We start from the raw sequence: 18,213 nt of genomic DNA, 5'->3' as shown, positions 1-18,213 counted from the left end.
TCAGAAGTTGTCCTTACTTGAACAAGCACAGAGACTTAACTAAAATAAAAAAAAAAGCAAAGAAAAAGAACCTTACTCCTTCCTTTGCAATTGAAATGGCAAACACGGGGATAGATTTATAAAAATGTTTTATTAAGTTTCCAGACAGGTTAAATAAATTTAATAAAAAGACACTGTCCTGGTTTCGGCTGGGATAGAGTTAATTTTCTTCCTACCAGTGGGCATAGAGCTGTGTTTTGGATTTAGGATGAGAATAATGCTGATAACACACTGATGGTTTAGTTGTTGCTAAGTAGTGTTGACACTGGTCAAGGACTTTTCAGCCCCCCATGCTCTGCCCGGTGCACAAGAAGCTGGGAGGGGGCACAGCTGGGACAGCTGACCCAACCTGGCCCAAGGGCTATTCCATACCATATGGCGTCATGCCCAGTATAGAAACTGGGGGGAGTTAGCTGGGGGGCAGTGATTGCTGCTCAGGGATGGGCTGGGCATTGGTCATGGTGAGCGGTTGCATTGTGCATCAATTGTTTTGTATATTCTTCTATCATAATCATTATTATAATTTTCTCTTCCTCTGTTGTCCTGTTAAACTGCCTTTATCTCAACCCCTGGGTTTTGCTTTTTCTCCCCCCCCGCCGATTCTCTCCCCCATCCCACTGGGCAGGGGGGAGGGTGAGTGAGCGGCTGCATGGGGCTTAGTTGCCAGCTGGGGTTAAACAGACATCTACTCTCATCTGTTGGAGCAAGAAATGCCATATTTTCCAGGTAATGTCTCTCACAATAAATATACAATACTGAAGTTAATAAAACACCTATACCACATAATTTAGTTCTGACAGGTAGAGGAAAAGTTTGCCATTTAATTGGATTCGGAATAACCATAAACCTCAAGGAAAAGGAAAGCTACATTTGCTGCAAAGAAAACTGAGCATATATTCTTCCTCACTGAATTTATATCCTGTTAACATTGATTCAAATTCTCCATTTGTTTCAAATTAGAATCATGTAAAAGATCCTTGGGGAAAGCAAAATTAAGGAGGATTACTTAACAGGTGTCTGTTCACGTAAAGACCCCATTCTTCATATTCTGCCTGGACTTTTATATATTCAAAAATACTGTATTTTTTGAAGCTAATCACAACTGAAACAAAAAAATGCATATTTTTCTCTGCAGCACAGGTCACTTACCATTACTACTTTGAGGGCAATTGCACATTTCACAGTAAGGGAGCAATTCATTATTACTGTAAGTACAAACACTGCAGTGCCAAACTTTACTTAAAGCTGCACTTTTGCTTGAAGTATTTAAGCCACACGGAGAGACTTCATTGTTTTTTTCTGAAAACAAATAGGGTTTTTTTCCAGTCAAAGATTTTTTCTTTCTCTTACTGGAGTTGACTGGAGTAGATCCACTTAAGTTTCTTGCTCTTTTAGCTTCACGTTCACAGGTACTTTCATGACAAACTGTATCCATATCGCTTATTCCTGTGGAATCCAGGTTTTCATTGCTCTTCTCTGCATCCTCTTCTTTTGTGACCTCAGAAGATTCTGAATCATTATGTAATGATTCATTACCAGAAAATATTTTGCGTTTCTTCTCAGTGGAGGATTTTGGGGAAAAGAAAGAACGTATGTCATGCTGTCTTTCCTTTTCAAACTAGGAAAGAGGAAAGAAATAGGTAAACCACTCTTACAATTACTGCATCAGAAACTGTTAAAATTATAATTTTTCTTCATTAACATTACCCTCTAATACAACAAGCTATTTTTCCTTTGGAGATGGAAACAAAAGGTATCTTCCCTTAAGAAGAAACAGCTAGCAGAAAGAGCAATTCAACGTTCCTCTTCTGTTTTGTAAAAAGTATTTGCAATGTTCTCATGAAAATTCTGAAATATCACTATCAGAAATCAAATACACAGAACTGGTAAGCTGTGTGCCTTTTTTGATGATGCCTGATACAAGGAAAGGCTTTTAAAGTAATAGCCAATTAAATTTAGGACAGCTACTAAAGCTGTAATTTAAACAGAAATTACTTGGTCTTATCTGACTCTGAGGGTTGGGTCAGTCACCTAAACATAAGGACCCATCGGAAGCCTGTAGACGACATTTATACCCAGCAGAGCACTTTCCCCAACTTCACCTAATTTTAGAAATGGAATTTACATTACTTTTTCCCACTTATTTAGTGTTTCTCCATTAGTAAAGTCTGCAGTGCACAGAAAGCTTAAGTGAACAATGGTTATAATTCTTTTAAATGAAAGAAAAGAGAAAAACGTTAAGTTTCGAGTCTTACATGTGTAAATAAAAGTTCATTTTTGGGATCTTCTAGACTTTCATTTGGGGTCCAGGTCTCAGCAAAACTCAAAAAATCCCATTTCTCCTTATCACCTTCTTCAGCCTGCATTTTCTCTTTCCTGCCGTTCAAGGTGCTGCCTGTAACTTTGGCCTGCAGAAGGAATAATTGCATAAAGTTTCCAAGGAATTCATATGTTGGAACAAATTTATTTATGTATATTCACTCAATCTGCTTCCCTTGCAAACTTAATTCAGCATTTGCAAAGAAAGAAACTCTGTAGTAACTCAAAACAACCTAAATGATTAAAACCATTCCTCCTTCAGCAGCCATTTCTGCAAGAATAACAATAAGTAGCATATTTAACACACTGACTTGTGAAAAGGTGTATACAAAATGTCAGTATTTATTGAAGTTAAAAGAGAATATATATGTTGTGTACATCTCTCACAGTCTTTACACATTTTGCTTGGCACATGAAACAAACAAAGGCAGGATTAACTGAAAGAAGCAGTTTAGTGACAGAACTCCTGTACGGTAAGCTGTTGGTGAATTACTGAGACCCATCTGTGCTATGTTTAAGGAGGCTCTTAATGTACTGGACTGACTGAGATTTTTTTCAGAGGTACCTACAGGAATTAGAATACAGAGTTTCTTTCCCCAACTGAATGTCAAATACAGATTGCAGTGCCTAGATTCTTTAAGCTGTGATTACTCTTCAGCAGGAGAGGAATATATTGGCAAAAAAATGGTTGTCAGTTTCTCTACTAACTGTACGGACACAAACAATCACACCACTACAACACAGGGGTAGCCAAATGCAGGAACAACAAGTGTAAGTCAGCATTTGCATCAGAAGAAACCCTGTGTAACCACAATCTCAAACAATTCTGACAACTAGAGTTTAAAAGGCAGTTCCTTCTACATTGACACTTCTGGAAATGTCAGAAAACAAGAGCTGACAGAATACAAACACACCTCAGTTATTAAAACAAGATGCTAAGGAACAGTATCAAAGGCTACAAAAAGGTCACAAAAGCAAAACAGCCAAATTATTTTTCTTAGTCCTATGAACTCTCAAAGATCTTCCAAGTAAGGAAAGAAAGCAGGATGGAATTACTCCTCCTAACAAGGACTGGGTAATACTCGAGGAAAATGGCAACAGAAAATAAGATTATAGTAATCTTGGGTCTGATGAAGAAGAATTATTTGAGAATGCTTCTGCCTCTCAGAAATGAAGTTTAGTAAGGCACAACATTCATCCAATTAAAAAAAAAAAAAAGAACCAAAACCAAAGCCAACAAACTCTAGCTGTTATTATTGTGCAAAAAACCCTTAAACATGTAAATTGAACACCCAGAGCAATAAAAAGCTAGAAGGAAGATAAAGCAACAATCTCCTGTAGATGTGAACCATCCCATTCATCTCAGCAGAGTTACCTTATTTATCTTTGGATCTTAAACGGAGACCAAAAAGCTAGAAAAGACTAATTTGGAACAGACATGGACATTTTAATGATTACCCGTTCTAGGTCTATCAATTTGTCTTACAGTAGGAGAGCGCTCCAGATAAGCAAGGACATTATTTGGCACATGTGCTTAAGTGCTATCTTAGCCATAATGAGTTCTTGATTATTCAGTTCTATTCCACACATACCTTGCGATTCAGCATTGCCCACATAAGAGTATCCATTGTTCCTTTTGCAATAAGGAAGTGAATATTCACAGAACTGCACTGCCCAATTCGGTGTGCTCGGTCTTCTGCTTGCTTAATATGGCCTGGATCCCAATATAATTCAGCAAACACAACATGAGTAGCAGCAGTGAAAGTTAAACCCTAAACAAAATGAGTAGATGCATTTTAGAAAAAAGATTCCACACATGAACAACTTAATACCTGAAGTAAAAGAAAACTACAGGTTGTACAGGACATTTTAGTATGGAAATAAGAGGAACGACCTTGACAGCACATGGGCCTATTACACTGATTTCTTCCTTGGGCCTCAGGTAGATATAAGTAAGATTCAAAAAATACTTCAATATTGTGCAAAGACTGCATACTGCTTTTCACTGTGGAAGCAACATTTATTTCTTATTAATCTGCGACTTTTCGAGAAATTGAGGTCTTACTAATTATTCAAGAATGAGATGTTGCTGCTCATCTTGATTTTGCTCAAGTAACTTCAACAGAGGCTTAAAACAATTAACATGATTAGTGCAAAAAAAGAACAAAAAAAAAAAGAATATGTGAGTCTACAAAAGACATATTGCATAAAGATAAATTGCCTTCAGTAAATCACTTCAGTCACCAACAACTTTAGTACCTATATTCTTCAAGTTTCTTATTTCACATATTTTCTTTGTTGTCCTACCTGACCAGCTGCCTGAATACTCAAAATGGCAACCCGGGTATCAGGATCTTTCTGAAACTGATTAACAAGATGTACTCTTTCTGCGGAAGGAACACTTCCATCTATTCGTATGTAGCGAACCTATAACATATTATAATAGAGACAAAATGATATTATCAGTGTCCATTTTTGGACCCAATCATCCTCCATCCCCCAATGAAAATATGAAAACATCTGTTCTATTCCTGTCATGGGGGATAAGGATGCATCAGTACTCTTTTGTCCTTTCATTTACAATTAAGCCTCTACCTAGAGAAGTGTAGACTTGGTGTCCCCTGTTTACAAAAGGAGAAGACAGAACGAACAGGGGATCTTAAAATGCAGAAGAGCCTGTAATTTCCCTGACATAATTTATTAAAATTCCAAGCATTTTCAAAATACTAACAATATAAAATAGCAAAGTTAGCCACCATTCCCTAGCAACGGTTGAGAGTTCAAGATCAAAATAACACGAAGGTTGTTTGCAAATATTTTTACGGCTTTGAATTAAACGTTCAGGTGAGATAGTGTTCTGTTAAAAAAAAAAAAAAAAAAGAAAAGTAGGAGCACATTGGTAGAAAAACTTGGGAAACAACTGCCTACTACATTGATTCAATAATAACAAAGTATCATACCAGATATGAGTGTTTACATTATCCTTAAATACAAAACAGTTCTACAAAACCACATGATCCCTTTTAATCCAGTGGCATCAATCTGTATATACTTAAAATCCATAAATTCCTGTACGCACAGGTAGCTAGTACTGAATTCAAACACAGCTCACATGTGTTGGTAAAGTCTGAAGTTAAATTTGTGTGCCTATTTGTTAAATCATTACCTTGTTTTCTATAACTGCCTCTGTACAGGCTTGAAGCATGCTTAAGTGGTGAGCAAAAACTAGAAACTTCAGTTTGTCATTTTCAAGCATCATTTTGATATAGTCCTTTACTGCTCCTGCCTGGAGTAAGAGAGTGAGTTTTCATTAGTTAGACATACAAAATGTTCAAAAAGTTTTTATTTTAATGTCTTTCTATTTCTTGTAATACGAAAAGGTAAATTTCCATACTTTTTGTTATCCATTTAAGACTTTATCAAACACTAACACTGTTAAGTATAAAACTATTCAAATTAATTTTGTTTAAAAAATACCACAACTTTATGTCTTTGAGAAACCTATCTCACTCCTTCGGGGGGAGGGGGGAAGGAGGGAGGAGGGGAATTATCCTCAAAAGATCACATAATTATGTGGCACTTCTTTCAGATTAAGTTGTAGATAAACCCTCTTTTAGTTACAACATCATTATCTGATGTTTTAAGCCATATTTAAAAAAACAAAACTGATTTCTGCCTAAACATATCTCAAATGGACAAGGTATTGTTTAATCAGAACTTCTGTATCTGCACCCACATAAAGCTCTATATCAAAACTGAAAGAATAATTCTGATACTTTCATGATACCATAATCATAAAATATTGCTCTATTTAAACACTCATAGAATTATTTTGCATCGAATACAATTTTCAGTATCTTTTACAAAAACTATTAAAGTAATGATGACAGTTAATAATAAAATTTATCAGTGATCGATGGTTAATGCAATACCCACTGCAGCAGTCCTCAGATTTCTTTTTTCCTCTCTTTTTTTTGTCTTTCAACTTCCTGTTTGAATATGGATTACCAGAGGGGAGAGACTAGAAAAGTGGGGAAGAAATAGCAACAGAACCACAGTGACATTTTTAAGACAAGGAGAAAAAAGAAAAATTTTGAAGGCATTGGTCAGATTCTCAACTCTTACTGCTCCAGCAGCCTGCAGAACTTTTTTTTTTCCCCCCCTATCCTTTTCTTAAAATAGGTTAGCATAATGAAGCCTGATAGCAGGGTAAAAAGTAGGCATGTAAAAGATTTTGGATATTAACTGATTTTTCCTTACATCTTTAGCTACAGTACTGTAGGAGGAAATACAGAACATGGGGTGCCGTTTGATGAAACGGGAAGAGACCAGCTAGGGGGGATTGTTCTCCCGCATTCATCCATGGGGGGAACCAGTACTGGCAGAACGCAGACTAAGGGCTACATCAGCACCGTCCTGGGTCAGCCGCAGCAGCTGCTGACACACAGGTGTGTCCCTGACGTATCCACCTCTGGGATATCCCTAAGTCTGTGAGACACGTTTAGTGCTGTTGGGAGACTACGTCTGGACAGTCTCAGCCAGCCTGGTGGATATGTAATCGGTAACAGTTTTAACACTTGGCTCAGGTCATTATAATGTGGTCCAGCCTACTCCATAAACATACAGGGGAAAAAGAGAGTGTTTCTTCACATCACGATTAGAAAACAAGCCAACCAACCTCATCTAGTATTCGGGCCAATATAACTAATTTTATTAAGTTAAAAAACACACCGGGTATTTTAAATATATTAAGAAAAGACTTTCATGCTTACCTTGGCAATGGCTGTTTCTTTATACATGCGTGTAATTACATTCAGGACTTGAGAAAAGTGGCTTTCACTGGCATCTGAATTCAGATTTCTCATTAATTTCTCCCACTCTGCAAAACTGGTATTCAAATTCTAATTGGCAGAAGAGATCAGTGGTTAGATATATAGTACAAAGCACGTTCTACCTCAACATGCACATTTCAAGCACGAAGCGTTTAGGAACTGAGTACTTTTGAGAGCTCTCTCGAATTTGGCTAAAAGTAACTGTAGGATTCAAAATCTAACGGAAAGGAAGACAGAAAGGAAGCAGATCATACTAAAATTAGAGCAAATGTCATCATTATCTGATGCCAAAAATTGCCAAATTCATGTTGTTCTTTTTATATTTTAAAAAGAGTAACAGAGATGCTATGCTATATATTCACACATTCTTTGTAACTACATATAAAACACATGCATACACATAAATATAAATGAATACATAGATATTACTACTTACTAACAAATGTGTATTTAGCAAAAGTGGAAAATTTACCTTAGCTACAGCTTGCGGGAGATCAAATGGAATACGCTGCCTAACTTTGGGAGGCAACTGAGTTAGAACATCATTCTTCAGTCTTCTGATCATTATTTCACTTAAAAGTTGATGTAGTTCTTCTAAATTTGAAGCTCCTCTGCAGTCCCATTGAGTTCTTTTACCAAAAAACCTGAAAATTGAAAATCAACACTGAGAGGAAAAACTAGCTCTTCCAAATTCAATATAAACCTTCAGTACATAATTAATTTTAAAACACACTATTAGACGTGAAGGCGTGCTGGATAACAACGCTTGGTGTTCCTGTTTACGTCAGAGAGCTGATTGCTTTCTGTCTGATTCCTTCCAACGCTGAAGTCAGAGCTGTTTCAACTTCCCAGCAGATACTGCTGCCCGCAGGCTTTACCACCCATCAGACGCAGTCCTCTATCATCCCAGCTACACCTCCCTTTCTACAGGAAGCAGAGGTTTCAGGTATAATTTTATAACTCTTGTTTCAATGGACTAATGAGAAGAATATACCACCATGAGAATGCTCCTTATTATATCAGAGGGGAACAACTGATATAATATAACTGACAGAGAAGCTATCATGAAAGCTACAAATATCACCATTAATATTCCTTTGTTTCCCTCCCTGAGAATTCCCTCCTAGTTACAACCAGAGACAGGATTTAAAGCTTAAGGTACTATCTTTAAATGTAATACTATTTAATGAGCAAGGTTAAATAGAGGAAGTAGATATAAGGTTAAAAAGCTAAAGGTTGAAAAGAGAAAGGAATTTATTAACTTAGCCTTCCTCATTCTTTCTTTGCTTTGTTATTTTTAATGAAGTCTTGTAGCAGGAACAGCAGCTTCTCTCTGTCAACGTTGCCAAGAGATAACAAAATAACAAGCACAACAGATTTTGGTGCCTTTGGAGAAAAGCCCAGGTAGCATTTTCCAAGGCCAGGAGAGTATGTTGCAAGCATGTAATTCCACTGGTAATTTTTTTTTTAAAAAACCCCATCATTTAGAGAGTTTTAAGCCTTACTGAGCTTATCAACAGTGTTCCAGTTGGCTGCGTATAATAATTTAGAAAAGGGTCTGAGGGACTCAATTCTACACTGGTGAAGCATTGGCATAACACACTCGGAATGCTACGTAGATGGAAGACAGCAACATCTTTTGCTCATATCCCTTCCTCAGTCTATCTATATGGCTGTCCTTAGAAAGGTTTCCTCCATCCAGATTTAGCATTGGGTATATAAAAGAAACAGTAGGCAAAACCTCACAGAAATACTTTCGACCTCATCTTTAGCAACAGGTGTCTGTGAAGACGTAAGTAAAAAAAACCCCACATTTTCACAGAAAGTGCTGCATAAAACAATCCTATCAAGTTTATTACCACAGGATGTTTTGTTTCAGCCAAGTCATGAAGATAAAGTTATTTATTGAAGGCTTGCCAAACTCTGAACTTGATTTTTATTACATTTATGGTATTCCAAAAATAAGATAATCATCTATGAGTAGCAAACCATGCTGTACCCACGCACACTTGTGGTGTGAAAATTACAGATGCATTCAGTCAAAACACCATGGAAAAAATAGCATTTCTCTGTCTGAAAATTAGACAGCACTCTTCCATGTTATTTGAAGTTAAATGCTGATAAAATGCATATGATGGAAGGAGAAAAAACACCTATATGAAAATGAAACCATGTAACTATTACTGTATAAATTAAATCTAAATGTTAGCCAATTTAGCTGACAAAATCTATTGTTTTGAATATATGCAAAGTTGTAGATAATTTTTTTAGCAAAGAAATTTTGTAAAGGTTCTTCCCTTCTCATAAATTCTTTCATTCCAGATTGTAACACAGATTCAGATGGGTAAAACTAAGCATTTTAAATCCGAGCTGCTTCTATCCCCTCTACTTTAGAATATAGCTAGAGAAACCGATCATTAAACTAAAGCTGAGGGAAGCAAATCAGAGGGAAATGAATCCTCCTTAAGTTAATAACTTGAAACACACGAAAGATGAAAATTCATGAAAGATGTAAGGGATAAAAATGAGTTAAAATTTATTAGGCACATGTGTGGAAAGATGTGTAATGAGCAATGTTACCTAGCAAATTGGAGGCAAGGTGGTGGACAAGAACTTACAATGCCTTTATTCAATGCCTCAGACAGAATTACAAACACACTACTGTGCTTTTAGGAGTTTTTTACCTTTACTTTTATTCAGTCAATCTCTGAATTACAGAGAAAAGTACTGGGCTTTTTTTCCACCCAAGTATGGTGGGATAGCAAAAAGATTGGATCCCATAATAGAGAGAGATGTGAATTATTACACGATATGACCGTAAGACTGAGAGTCAGAAACTCCTAAGTTTCAGCTGTAGCTGAAACTCCAGTTCTGAAGGTAAAACCTATACACTTCATAGTAACAACAGTAAATTCCATTTTACTTAACAGAATGCTGGCACTTAAAACTTTATTTCAAACTTTAGTAGCTTCCAATTTTGTCCTCAAATAAAGTCTCCTGTCAATCTAATCCTTTTCACAATCCTCTTTGATGGAGGAGATAGTATCTGACCCTGGGTTTCCAAGCAAGATGGTATGATACAGCAATAGAGGTACCACCTACTGATTCTCTCACTTCACATGACAAGCAAATCAAAGACACTCATAGGAAAATAAATGAGCAAGTACAGTAATACCTGACACGAGCATTGCAGTATTTTTTTGCGTATTCACTCCAAGTTCCAAATCTTCTTGGAAACAGTGCCTCAATCTGCATGAAAAGCTGTATAAAAAAAAAAATAGTGATAGTGAAAAATTGTGTGCAAATGGAAGACTATTCAGAAATAATTATTACATGATTATTGTGTTAAGTTTACATTCAATAGTTGCACAAAAAAAATACACAGCCTGGCACACATGCAAAAAACATTCCATAGGAGTATGCACGTGTCTTGAGACAGGACAGTTGTGGGAAGCTCTCAAAGAACAGAGCAACCTGAACACCATAACACAGTGCTGACAACTCGGGAAAGATTTATAATGAACAAGAAAACACAATGAGAAGATGTTACTCCAAAAAATACTTTTTTTTTTTTTTTTTTGGTCATTTGCCAGGTACACGGGCTTCTGCCAAGCTCCAGTGCAGGTATTCCATGAGTAGTCTGCTTCTCAAAATACATGAAAAGCCTACTCATTCCTAAGTTTTATTTCAAGAAATAGCCAATGTCACTAAGACCAGAAATTTTACACCTTTCTTCCCAGTTGAGTAACAGGAGGAAAATGTCAGTTTAGACAACCTTAGCCAGAAGAATCCTACTTTACAAACTGTTTTACCGTCAAAGCTTTCTGGATTCAAAAATCACTACTAAATCCAAGACACACTGCTGAGGGGTAGCATAGAGACAACAGTAATACAGAAGGCGCTCTCGTAAATGTATTTCCCTGCTACCCTCTTAAGTCTACCGTACATCACTTATGCCATTTAAGCTTTCATATTACCTAATCACATGCTAGTGACCACTCCCAAGAAGAAAATTGCTACAGCCTAATTTTGTTTCTTCACAGGCTTCTTTCAAGACAGAAGTTAGAGAACTGAAAAGCAGTATTAAGAAAAAAACAAACCAAAACCAATTTATTCGCCCAAGTGAAATGCTATTTTGACATAGATCTAGGCCAAACAGGAAACTGCCTGCAATTATTTGCTATAAATGTACATAAATAGAAAGGAATAATGCTTTTTATTTTCTATACATATTCCATTTAAAGACTTCATAGAAAGATTCTGCTTATGACACAAAACTGATCAAAGGTTTAATGCTTTTTACACTCCGCCTTATAAGCCATGGCAGAACTTTGGTATCACTATAAAAATGTCTCAAATTGTTTTCCATTTGGTCATGAATTTTGACCCCATTACTGTGATCAAGGACAGCTTGTATGGAATTTCCTTTGAAGACCTTCAGCAGTGTTGCTTACTGGTCTTGGTATCAATTCACTGTATAAAAGGATAACACTTTCTAACTTCAGTTCTTCTTCCAGGGTTTCTTGCAATGTCTTTAGTACATGTGCAGGAACTTTCATAATTATCCACACCCAGAGATATAAATATTTGTTATAAAGTTTTAAGCAAACACTTACAATACACCAAGCCCTTTTTCATACAGTGGATATCTTTCTCAAGTTATAACCTCTCTGAACAAATTAAATTATTAAAGGGTCTCGGTATAAGTTCTATTTACACAAGAAGAAGCTCTAAAGTGTGAAGTATTATTTAAATAGCCCTTATAAGTTCCGTGGATACTAATCAGCTCTTGTATTCCATTTATTTCTACATCTGATAAATAAAGGCAGTTTTCTTGGGTTCAGTATAAAACCCAAGTGGTTTTTGGTTTCCTCTCTGCTCCTCCCCAATTCCATAAGTTGAACTTCCTTCAAAGGAAAATTTGTCTTGTTGGACTGCAACAAGCACAGGATATATTTTTTCACTTATGCAATACAAGTGAACAATAGAAATATTCAAAAGACCAGTGATAAACAAAGGACCTTCTATATCAGATGATGAAGTAGAAGATTTAATACAAGTTCTTGTCTACCAAGGACTCTCCTATCCAGTAGAAACAAAATAGTTCTCTACTTAGGCTCTTTATTTTCTATTTCACCCAACAGTCTGTTACACATGAGATTAATTTCTTTTAAGAAACATTGTCTCAAGTCACCTGTGCATAAGCCTGAAACAAGTTTGTAAAACATCAATATAATCAACTCAAACTAAAAGACATTGGTTTAGTTTCTTATACTCGTGCTTTCTAATGCAGCTCGTGCACTGTTTGATGTCATAATGCATGCAATTGTATATATTCAAGAAAACTACAAAATTGTTCATTTATTACTGATACCATCCTTAAAAAACAAAATAAAACACAATACATCAAATACCTCTTCAGGTCTTCCTAGAGCAGGAGTTCCAGTAAGAAGAATAGCTCTAAGAGCTTTCTGCACAATTGGCAACAAAATCTTGCTGCGGGTGGCATTTCTGGATTTCATATAGTGGGATTCATCAATCACAACTACCTTGAAGTTCTGCCTGTACAAAGTGTCTACTAAAGTCTGTGCATCAGAAGTTAACAGGCCATATCCCAGAATTGTTACTTTGCTGGTTGATATTCTCCTAAAAGAGAAAATCCAGAAGTTTTCTTAGTAAATTTTCATTGTAGGAAAATCAATATAGCAAAGGAATTATACCAAACTAATTTTTTTTTAGGAAGGTATGTATGACACCTTTTGGATTGATTAATTAGTGGGCCATCAAGGCTAACAACAGCTTTTGGTGTTTAAAACATTCTAGCATCTCATGCTTATAAATCACACACATTTCATGACCATTTTCAGAAGACATACGTTGCATTTAAGAGGAAGTTCATGTATCTGGTTGCATTGCTTCAACTTGTGCTCCTTTCCAGGAGTATCACATGGGACAAAACTGCTTTCTGGATAAGAAGTTACACAAGTCAGATCATTATAAGCACACTATGTAAACAGCACCCAAACGCCTGAAGTAGTAACGTTTCTAGGCAAGCTATCTGCTGCTCTGTGTACAAACAGTCACCTTACTAGCAGCCTAAGATGCCTAACTAGATTGTCTCTGAGTATCTGGGTATTGTAAAAGTAGAGTCTGGGCTTGGGCTGAAATTCACCACCTGAAAAAAAAGCTATCAGAGCTGTCTATCCAGCTTTTTTTTTTGCTCGAACAGTGTATGAAGAAAACAAAACCCTGGAAGCAGGGAATCAACAAGGCACAAGATAAAAAATTAGAGTTGGAAAGGAACTTCTTACAATACATATATAGGCCCAAGGCACAGACTGGTTTTCAAATCACTAGAGAGCACTGTGGCCCTTCAGGAGCCTTTGAGCAGCACAGGAACTCTTAAAGTTGTTAGACAAACAAGTCACCAGAATGAGAGTCACAGCTGGTCTACCCATCTGTCAGACACTACCACTCTGCTGGCGTGATTTTTATTTGTTCTCCAGTAGCAACAGGTCAAAAAACCAACTAAGTTGAAGTTTCCTTGAGCATTTAAGAGGAAGAAAGCATGTGCATGTGCATATTCATGCTTCTGGATATTGAAGAGGCAATAGTTAGAGCACTGGCACTGTGGTCAATGCACTACAGACTCTGGCTGTTACTGTACAGATAAATGTAACAACCAGGAAAACAATAATTTCCCCTACCCCTTCGTGAAGGGTGGATAAAAAAATTACAAATAGAATTATTTATTCTTAGTGGAACCAATTTATTCAAGAAACATCCAATTTCAAATTTAGTTAGAAATTATAAGAACCTAAATTGATGCCTAAGTATATTTTAACCTGTTTAAATTAAGAAGTGAAACAACATTCAAGCAGTAAATTTCATTGCTGAAGTTTTGAAGAAAAGCTAACTATTGAACTGAGAGAAATCAAAGCTGAACACAGGGAAGCAGAATTTAACAAAATGCTAAACGAAGTTTGGCAGCTGTATTTTTGCATTTGCATTTTCTTGCAAATGCATAAAACACTTTTTAATGTTAAAATAGTAATTATTTCAACAGCTACCTCACTTATAGCTAGGAAGCCTCCTTGGAGTTAAACAAGCAGAAACCGAAGTTTTCTTCTTCCCTTGTTGTTCAATAAAAGTGATAATGGTTAAGGTCTACTCCTTTTAAAAATCTTAAAAGAGAAAATGAACAAAATTCTGTTCACCATTTACTTTTCCCATCATTTCCCTTGTTTTACATTTCTCCTTTCTGCATTCAGCACTATAAGCATTAAGTTTGTGGGCTTTTTAGCTAAATAGCATAAAAAAAAAGCAGCTCATTGGATCCTTTCACTAGATCTTTATTTTAGTTCCCATATTTCTATGATAAACTTAAATTTCAACTATCAGTAGCAACTACCCCTTGATTAAGCTTTTAAAACGCATTTTCAGTTGGATTTCTCTGGTTACCACAAGGAAGGTCCCAAGCTACTGTCTTATCTGCACATCTTGGCAGTTAAATCACTTTCTGATACTCCCCAGACAACATGAAGACCAGTCTCCCTTATCCAGAAGTTTTAAAACAACATCTAGATGTTACCATGAAATCAACCAAGTAATTTACAGTAAAGCAGACTAAAAAATACCCTTGTAATTCAGTGTAATAGGAGAGTTACTCTAATAACACACAAGACTTGTAGTCTGTCTTTGATGAATTCATGCTATTAAGTCTAAAGATAGAAAGCCTAGGTCATGATGACCTTTTGAGTTATATAAAGAATACTTATTCTAACTTACAAATTTTCTCAGTGCGCTAAATAGAATTTTAACAGTAATTACTTCCTTATTTCATAATGTATACCAGAAGTTTTCCAAAAATGTGTTCAAAATCTTTTACAGAAGCTAGTGAATACAAGCTAATTCATCAGAGTTGAGAAATAACTGTGTATGTTCAATTTGAGACACGCTGAAGTAATCTAATTTTCAGCAGACAAGCACTTGCTGCTTTGCAAAAACCAGACCTCTCAATTTCAAAGGAGATGAGTAACTACCATAATATAATAATACAAAACTGGGAGGAGTGGCTGATACACCAGAGGGTCATCCTGCCACCCAGAAGGACCTTGACAGGCTGGAGAAATGGGCTGACAGGAACCTCATGAAGTTCTATAAGGAGAAGTGCACAGTCCATCACCTGGGAAGAAACAACCCCATGCACAAATACATGCTGGGGGCCACCCAGCTGGAAAGCAGCTTAGCGGAAAAGGACCTGGGGGTCCTGGTGGATGCCAAGTTGAACATGAGCCAGCATTGCGCCTTTTCAGCAAAGGTGGTGAACGGTATCCTCAGCTGCATTAGACAAAGTACTGCCCAGCAGGTTGAGGGAGGTGATCCTTCCCCTGTACTCAGCACTGGTGAGGCCACACCTAGAGTGCTGTCTCCAGTTCTGGGCTCCTCAGTAAGAGAGAGACATGGATGTACTGGAAAAAGTACAACAAAGGTCCGTGAAGATGATGAACCGACTGAAGCACCTCTCCTACGAGGAAAGGCCGACTGGGACTGTTTAGCCTTATGATGAGAAGGTTCAGCGGGGATCTCATCAATGTATATAAATAAATACCTGAAGGGAGGGTGCAAAGAGGACAGAGCCAGGCTCCTTCCTGTGGTGCCCTGTGACAGGACCAAAGGCAATGGGCACAAACTGAAACACAGGAGATTCCCTCTGAACATCAGAAAACACTTTTTTTTTTACTGCAGGGCTGACTGAGCACTGGAACAGGTAGCCAAGAGAGGTTGTGGGGTCTCCATCCTTGGAGATATTAAAAAACCACCTGGACACAGTCCTGGGCAACTGGCTCTAGATGGCCCTGTCTGAGCAGGGGCGGTTGAACAAGCCTTTCTATAGAAAAATAATGAACTTTACTCACCCAGTATCAGTTTTGTTCTGAATGATGCTAATATCATCTGGAGAGAGTTCTGGAATCCACTTCTCCATCTCATCAACCCAAGGGTATCTCAGAGATGAAGGCACCACAATTAAGAGAGGCCATTCGTTTTTATAGTAATAAGAAATGGCAATTGCTTGAATTGTTTTACCTAGCCCCATCTGTGAAAAGAAAAGAAAAAAAATTGAAAATAGAAATCTCTGCTCAAAAAGCATATTTCATTCAGAAGAGCCAAAAATATTTTGCAAAGACAGAACCAGATAAAGGAAACAAAGCCAAAGAGCTAGTTACATAGTATCTATTTCATTGTCAATTTGTTACCACAGATCATCTTTTATGAAAGAAGATGCTTCTCTTCAATTGGATTAATACATACATTTTATCTGGTTAGGTCATTAAAGCTAAAATTAGTATTTCCATTCATTTCAGAAGATTTTTCTCTTCAGGGCCTTAATAGGGCAGACTATAAAGATCAAACTCTTTAACTTGTTAAGCTACCAAAAACATTTTAAAAAGACTATTCAAAGGAAAGAAAAATATGGTATGTCTTCTTAACCTAAAAATGACAACTTCGTCCTCAGTTGCATAGGGAACTAAAGAACAAAGGAAAATCTGTATGAAGAACTCTGCTTTTGACCCAGTAGGTCAACGAAAAGAAACTACTGCTGTCATCCACTGTAGCTAATAGTTTCTCTTTACTCTGTAACGCAGAAGAGGAAGTCCACCTAGTGGAGAATTCAGATTTGCAGACAAGGTGAAGGGTAAAGATACAACATGCAGATATATATTTAACAAGGAAGTACATGCCTCATACTGTTGAGGTAGGAATGCTCCCATCTAATGAGTTATGAATATAGATAGCAACAGATGAATATAAGATCCAGAATTTAGGTTTTTGTTTAAAAAATAGAACCCCCAATATTTTATCAAAGAATGCAGCTATTTTCTCTACTTGTTCATATGGCAAGAGATAGTTCCAGACTCCTGTTAAGCACTAAAGCAGAGACTGGCCTTAAAATAGTCTGTTCAGGTTTTCCACAGAGTCCAGTGGACATTTGAGTTGATTTGCTGCTATCTAACTACTCACAGTACAGACATAAAAGAACTTGCTTATATCCTCAGTATTGAGTTTAAATGAACTGATGTAATGATATCACGAGGAGATTTCTCAGGTATAGAAGAAAACATAATATTTCTACTATTACTAGAAAGAAAAATAATCAGAGAACTAGTGATACTAAATTTTCATTAAAATTTTCCTGCAATCCCCCCTTCTGTCACCAGTAGTGCTTTGAGCCAGTCAAAAACAAATCCAAGTTTAAAAAACAAAAACCAAAAAACCCAAACAACAGACATTCATTCTTAGTTTGTTGCCACAGTTGTCTCCTTAACTCAGACTGCCCGGTCACTGGTGATGATCCAGGCAACTGAGTTCAAATGAGCAGGGAATAAAAGGCAGGTATCTTGGCAGTACTGCACCCATAACTGAATCTAGACCCCATAGAGCTGATCACCAGTCTAGATCATAAAAATGTGAGCAACAAGAAGAACTGTAGAAAATATTATGGTCTTGGTTTGTGATTTAAACTTTCTCAGTTATTTGACTAAGATTTGACCTTCTCAGTCATGGAAATGGATGACATGGAAAACCTGAAATTTTGAGGGAAAAATGTTGTCTGTCCCCACTCCAAGAAAGAATGGCAACATATTTTTGGAATACCTTTCAAAAAGATATATTATTATTGTACTTTAATCCTTACGTAATTACATAATCCAGGTATATGTACAGGAATTATATGATCTCTAGTTTTCATACAGAACTTCTTTTTGTATACAAGTTCACAATACTGATATTTTCTTTTACCAACATTTTCTTCTTATTTTACAGATACGTCAACAAGCACAAGATACACATCACCGCACAATACTTCCTGCAGTGCCAGATCTATTGTCATTATGCAATACACATTATTTACTTTAGAATAAATGTATCTTGCAGTGCTTTTTATTGCTAACATAATTATACACAGTTTATTTTGTCATTCAGGGAAGGAAATAAGAAGCTTTGTAAAACAAAGTTTTATTAA

The 18,213-nt window shown here is 36.6% G+C and overlaps 1 protein-coding gene across 1 annotated transcript in view; it reads right to left on the bottom strand.

The window, feature by feature from the left end:
* ZRANB3 (zinc finger RANBP2-type containing 3) overlaps positions 1-18,213 on the bottom strand; it is a 47,047-nt gene that overhangs the window by 10,812 nt on the left and 18,022 nt on the right. Inside the window, exons 3-12 of the mRNA XM_009485269.2 lie at positions 16,109-16,287; positions 12,605-12,836; positions 10,366-10,451; positions 7,663-7,834; positions 7,131-7,259; positions 5,525-5,644; positions 4,666-4,785; positions 3,951-4,130; positions 2,295-2,447; positions 1,189-1,657 (exon numbers count right to left, since the gene is read on the bottom strand). Of these exons, the coding sequence (XP_009483544.1) occupies positions 1,189-1,657; positions 2,295-2,447; positions 3,951-4,130; positions 4,666-4,785; positions 5,525-5,644; positions 7,131-7,259; positions 7,663-7,834; positions 10,366-10,451; positions 12,605-12,836; positions 16,109-16,287 (1,840 nt within the window). The remainder of the gene's footprint in view (positions 1-1,188; positions 1,658-2,294; positions 2,448-3,950; positions 4,131-4,665; positions 4,786-5,524; positions 5,645-7,130; positions 7,260-7,662; positions 7,835-10,365; positions 10,452-12,604; positions 12,837-16,108; positions 16,288-18,213) is intronic.

This window comes from Pelecanus crispus, chromosome 5, assembly GCF_030463565.1.
Source record: "Pelecanus crispus isolate bPelCri1 chromosome 5, bPelCri1.pri, whole genome shotgun sequence".
Classification (NCBI taxonomy): domain Eukaryota; kingdom Metazoa; phylum Chordata; class Aves; order Pelecaniformes; family Pelecanidae; genus Pelecanus; species Pelecanus crispus.
The sequence above is the reverse complement of the archived record's forward strand: the minus strand, read 5'-3'. Positions and strand labels throughout refer to the sequence as shown.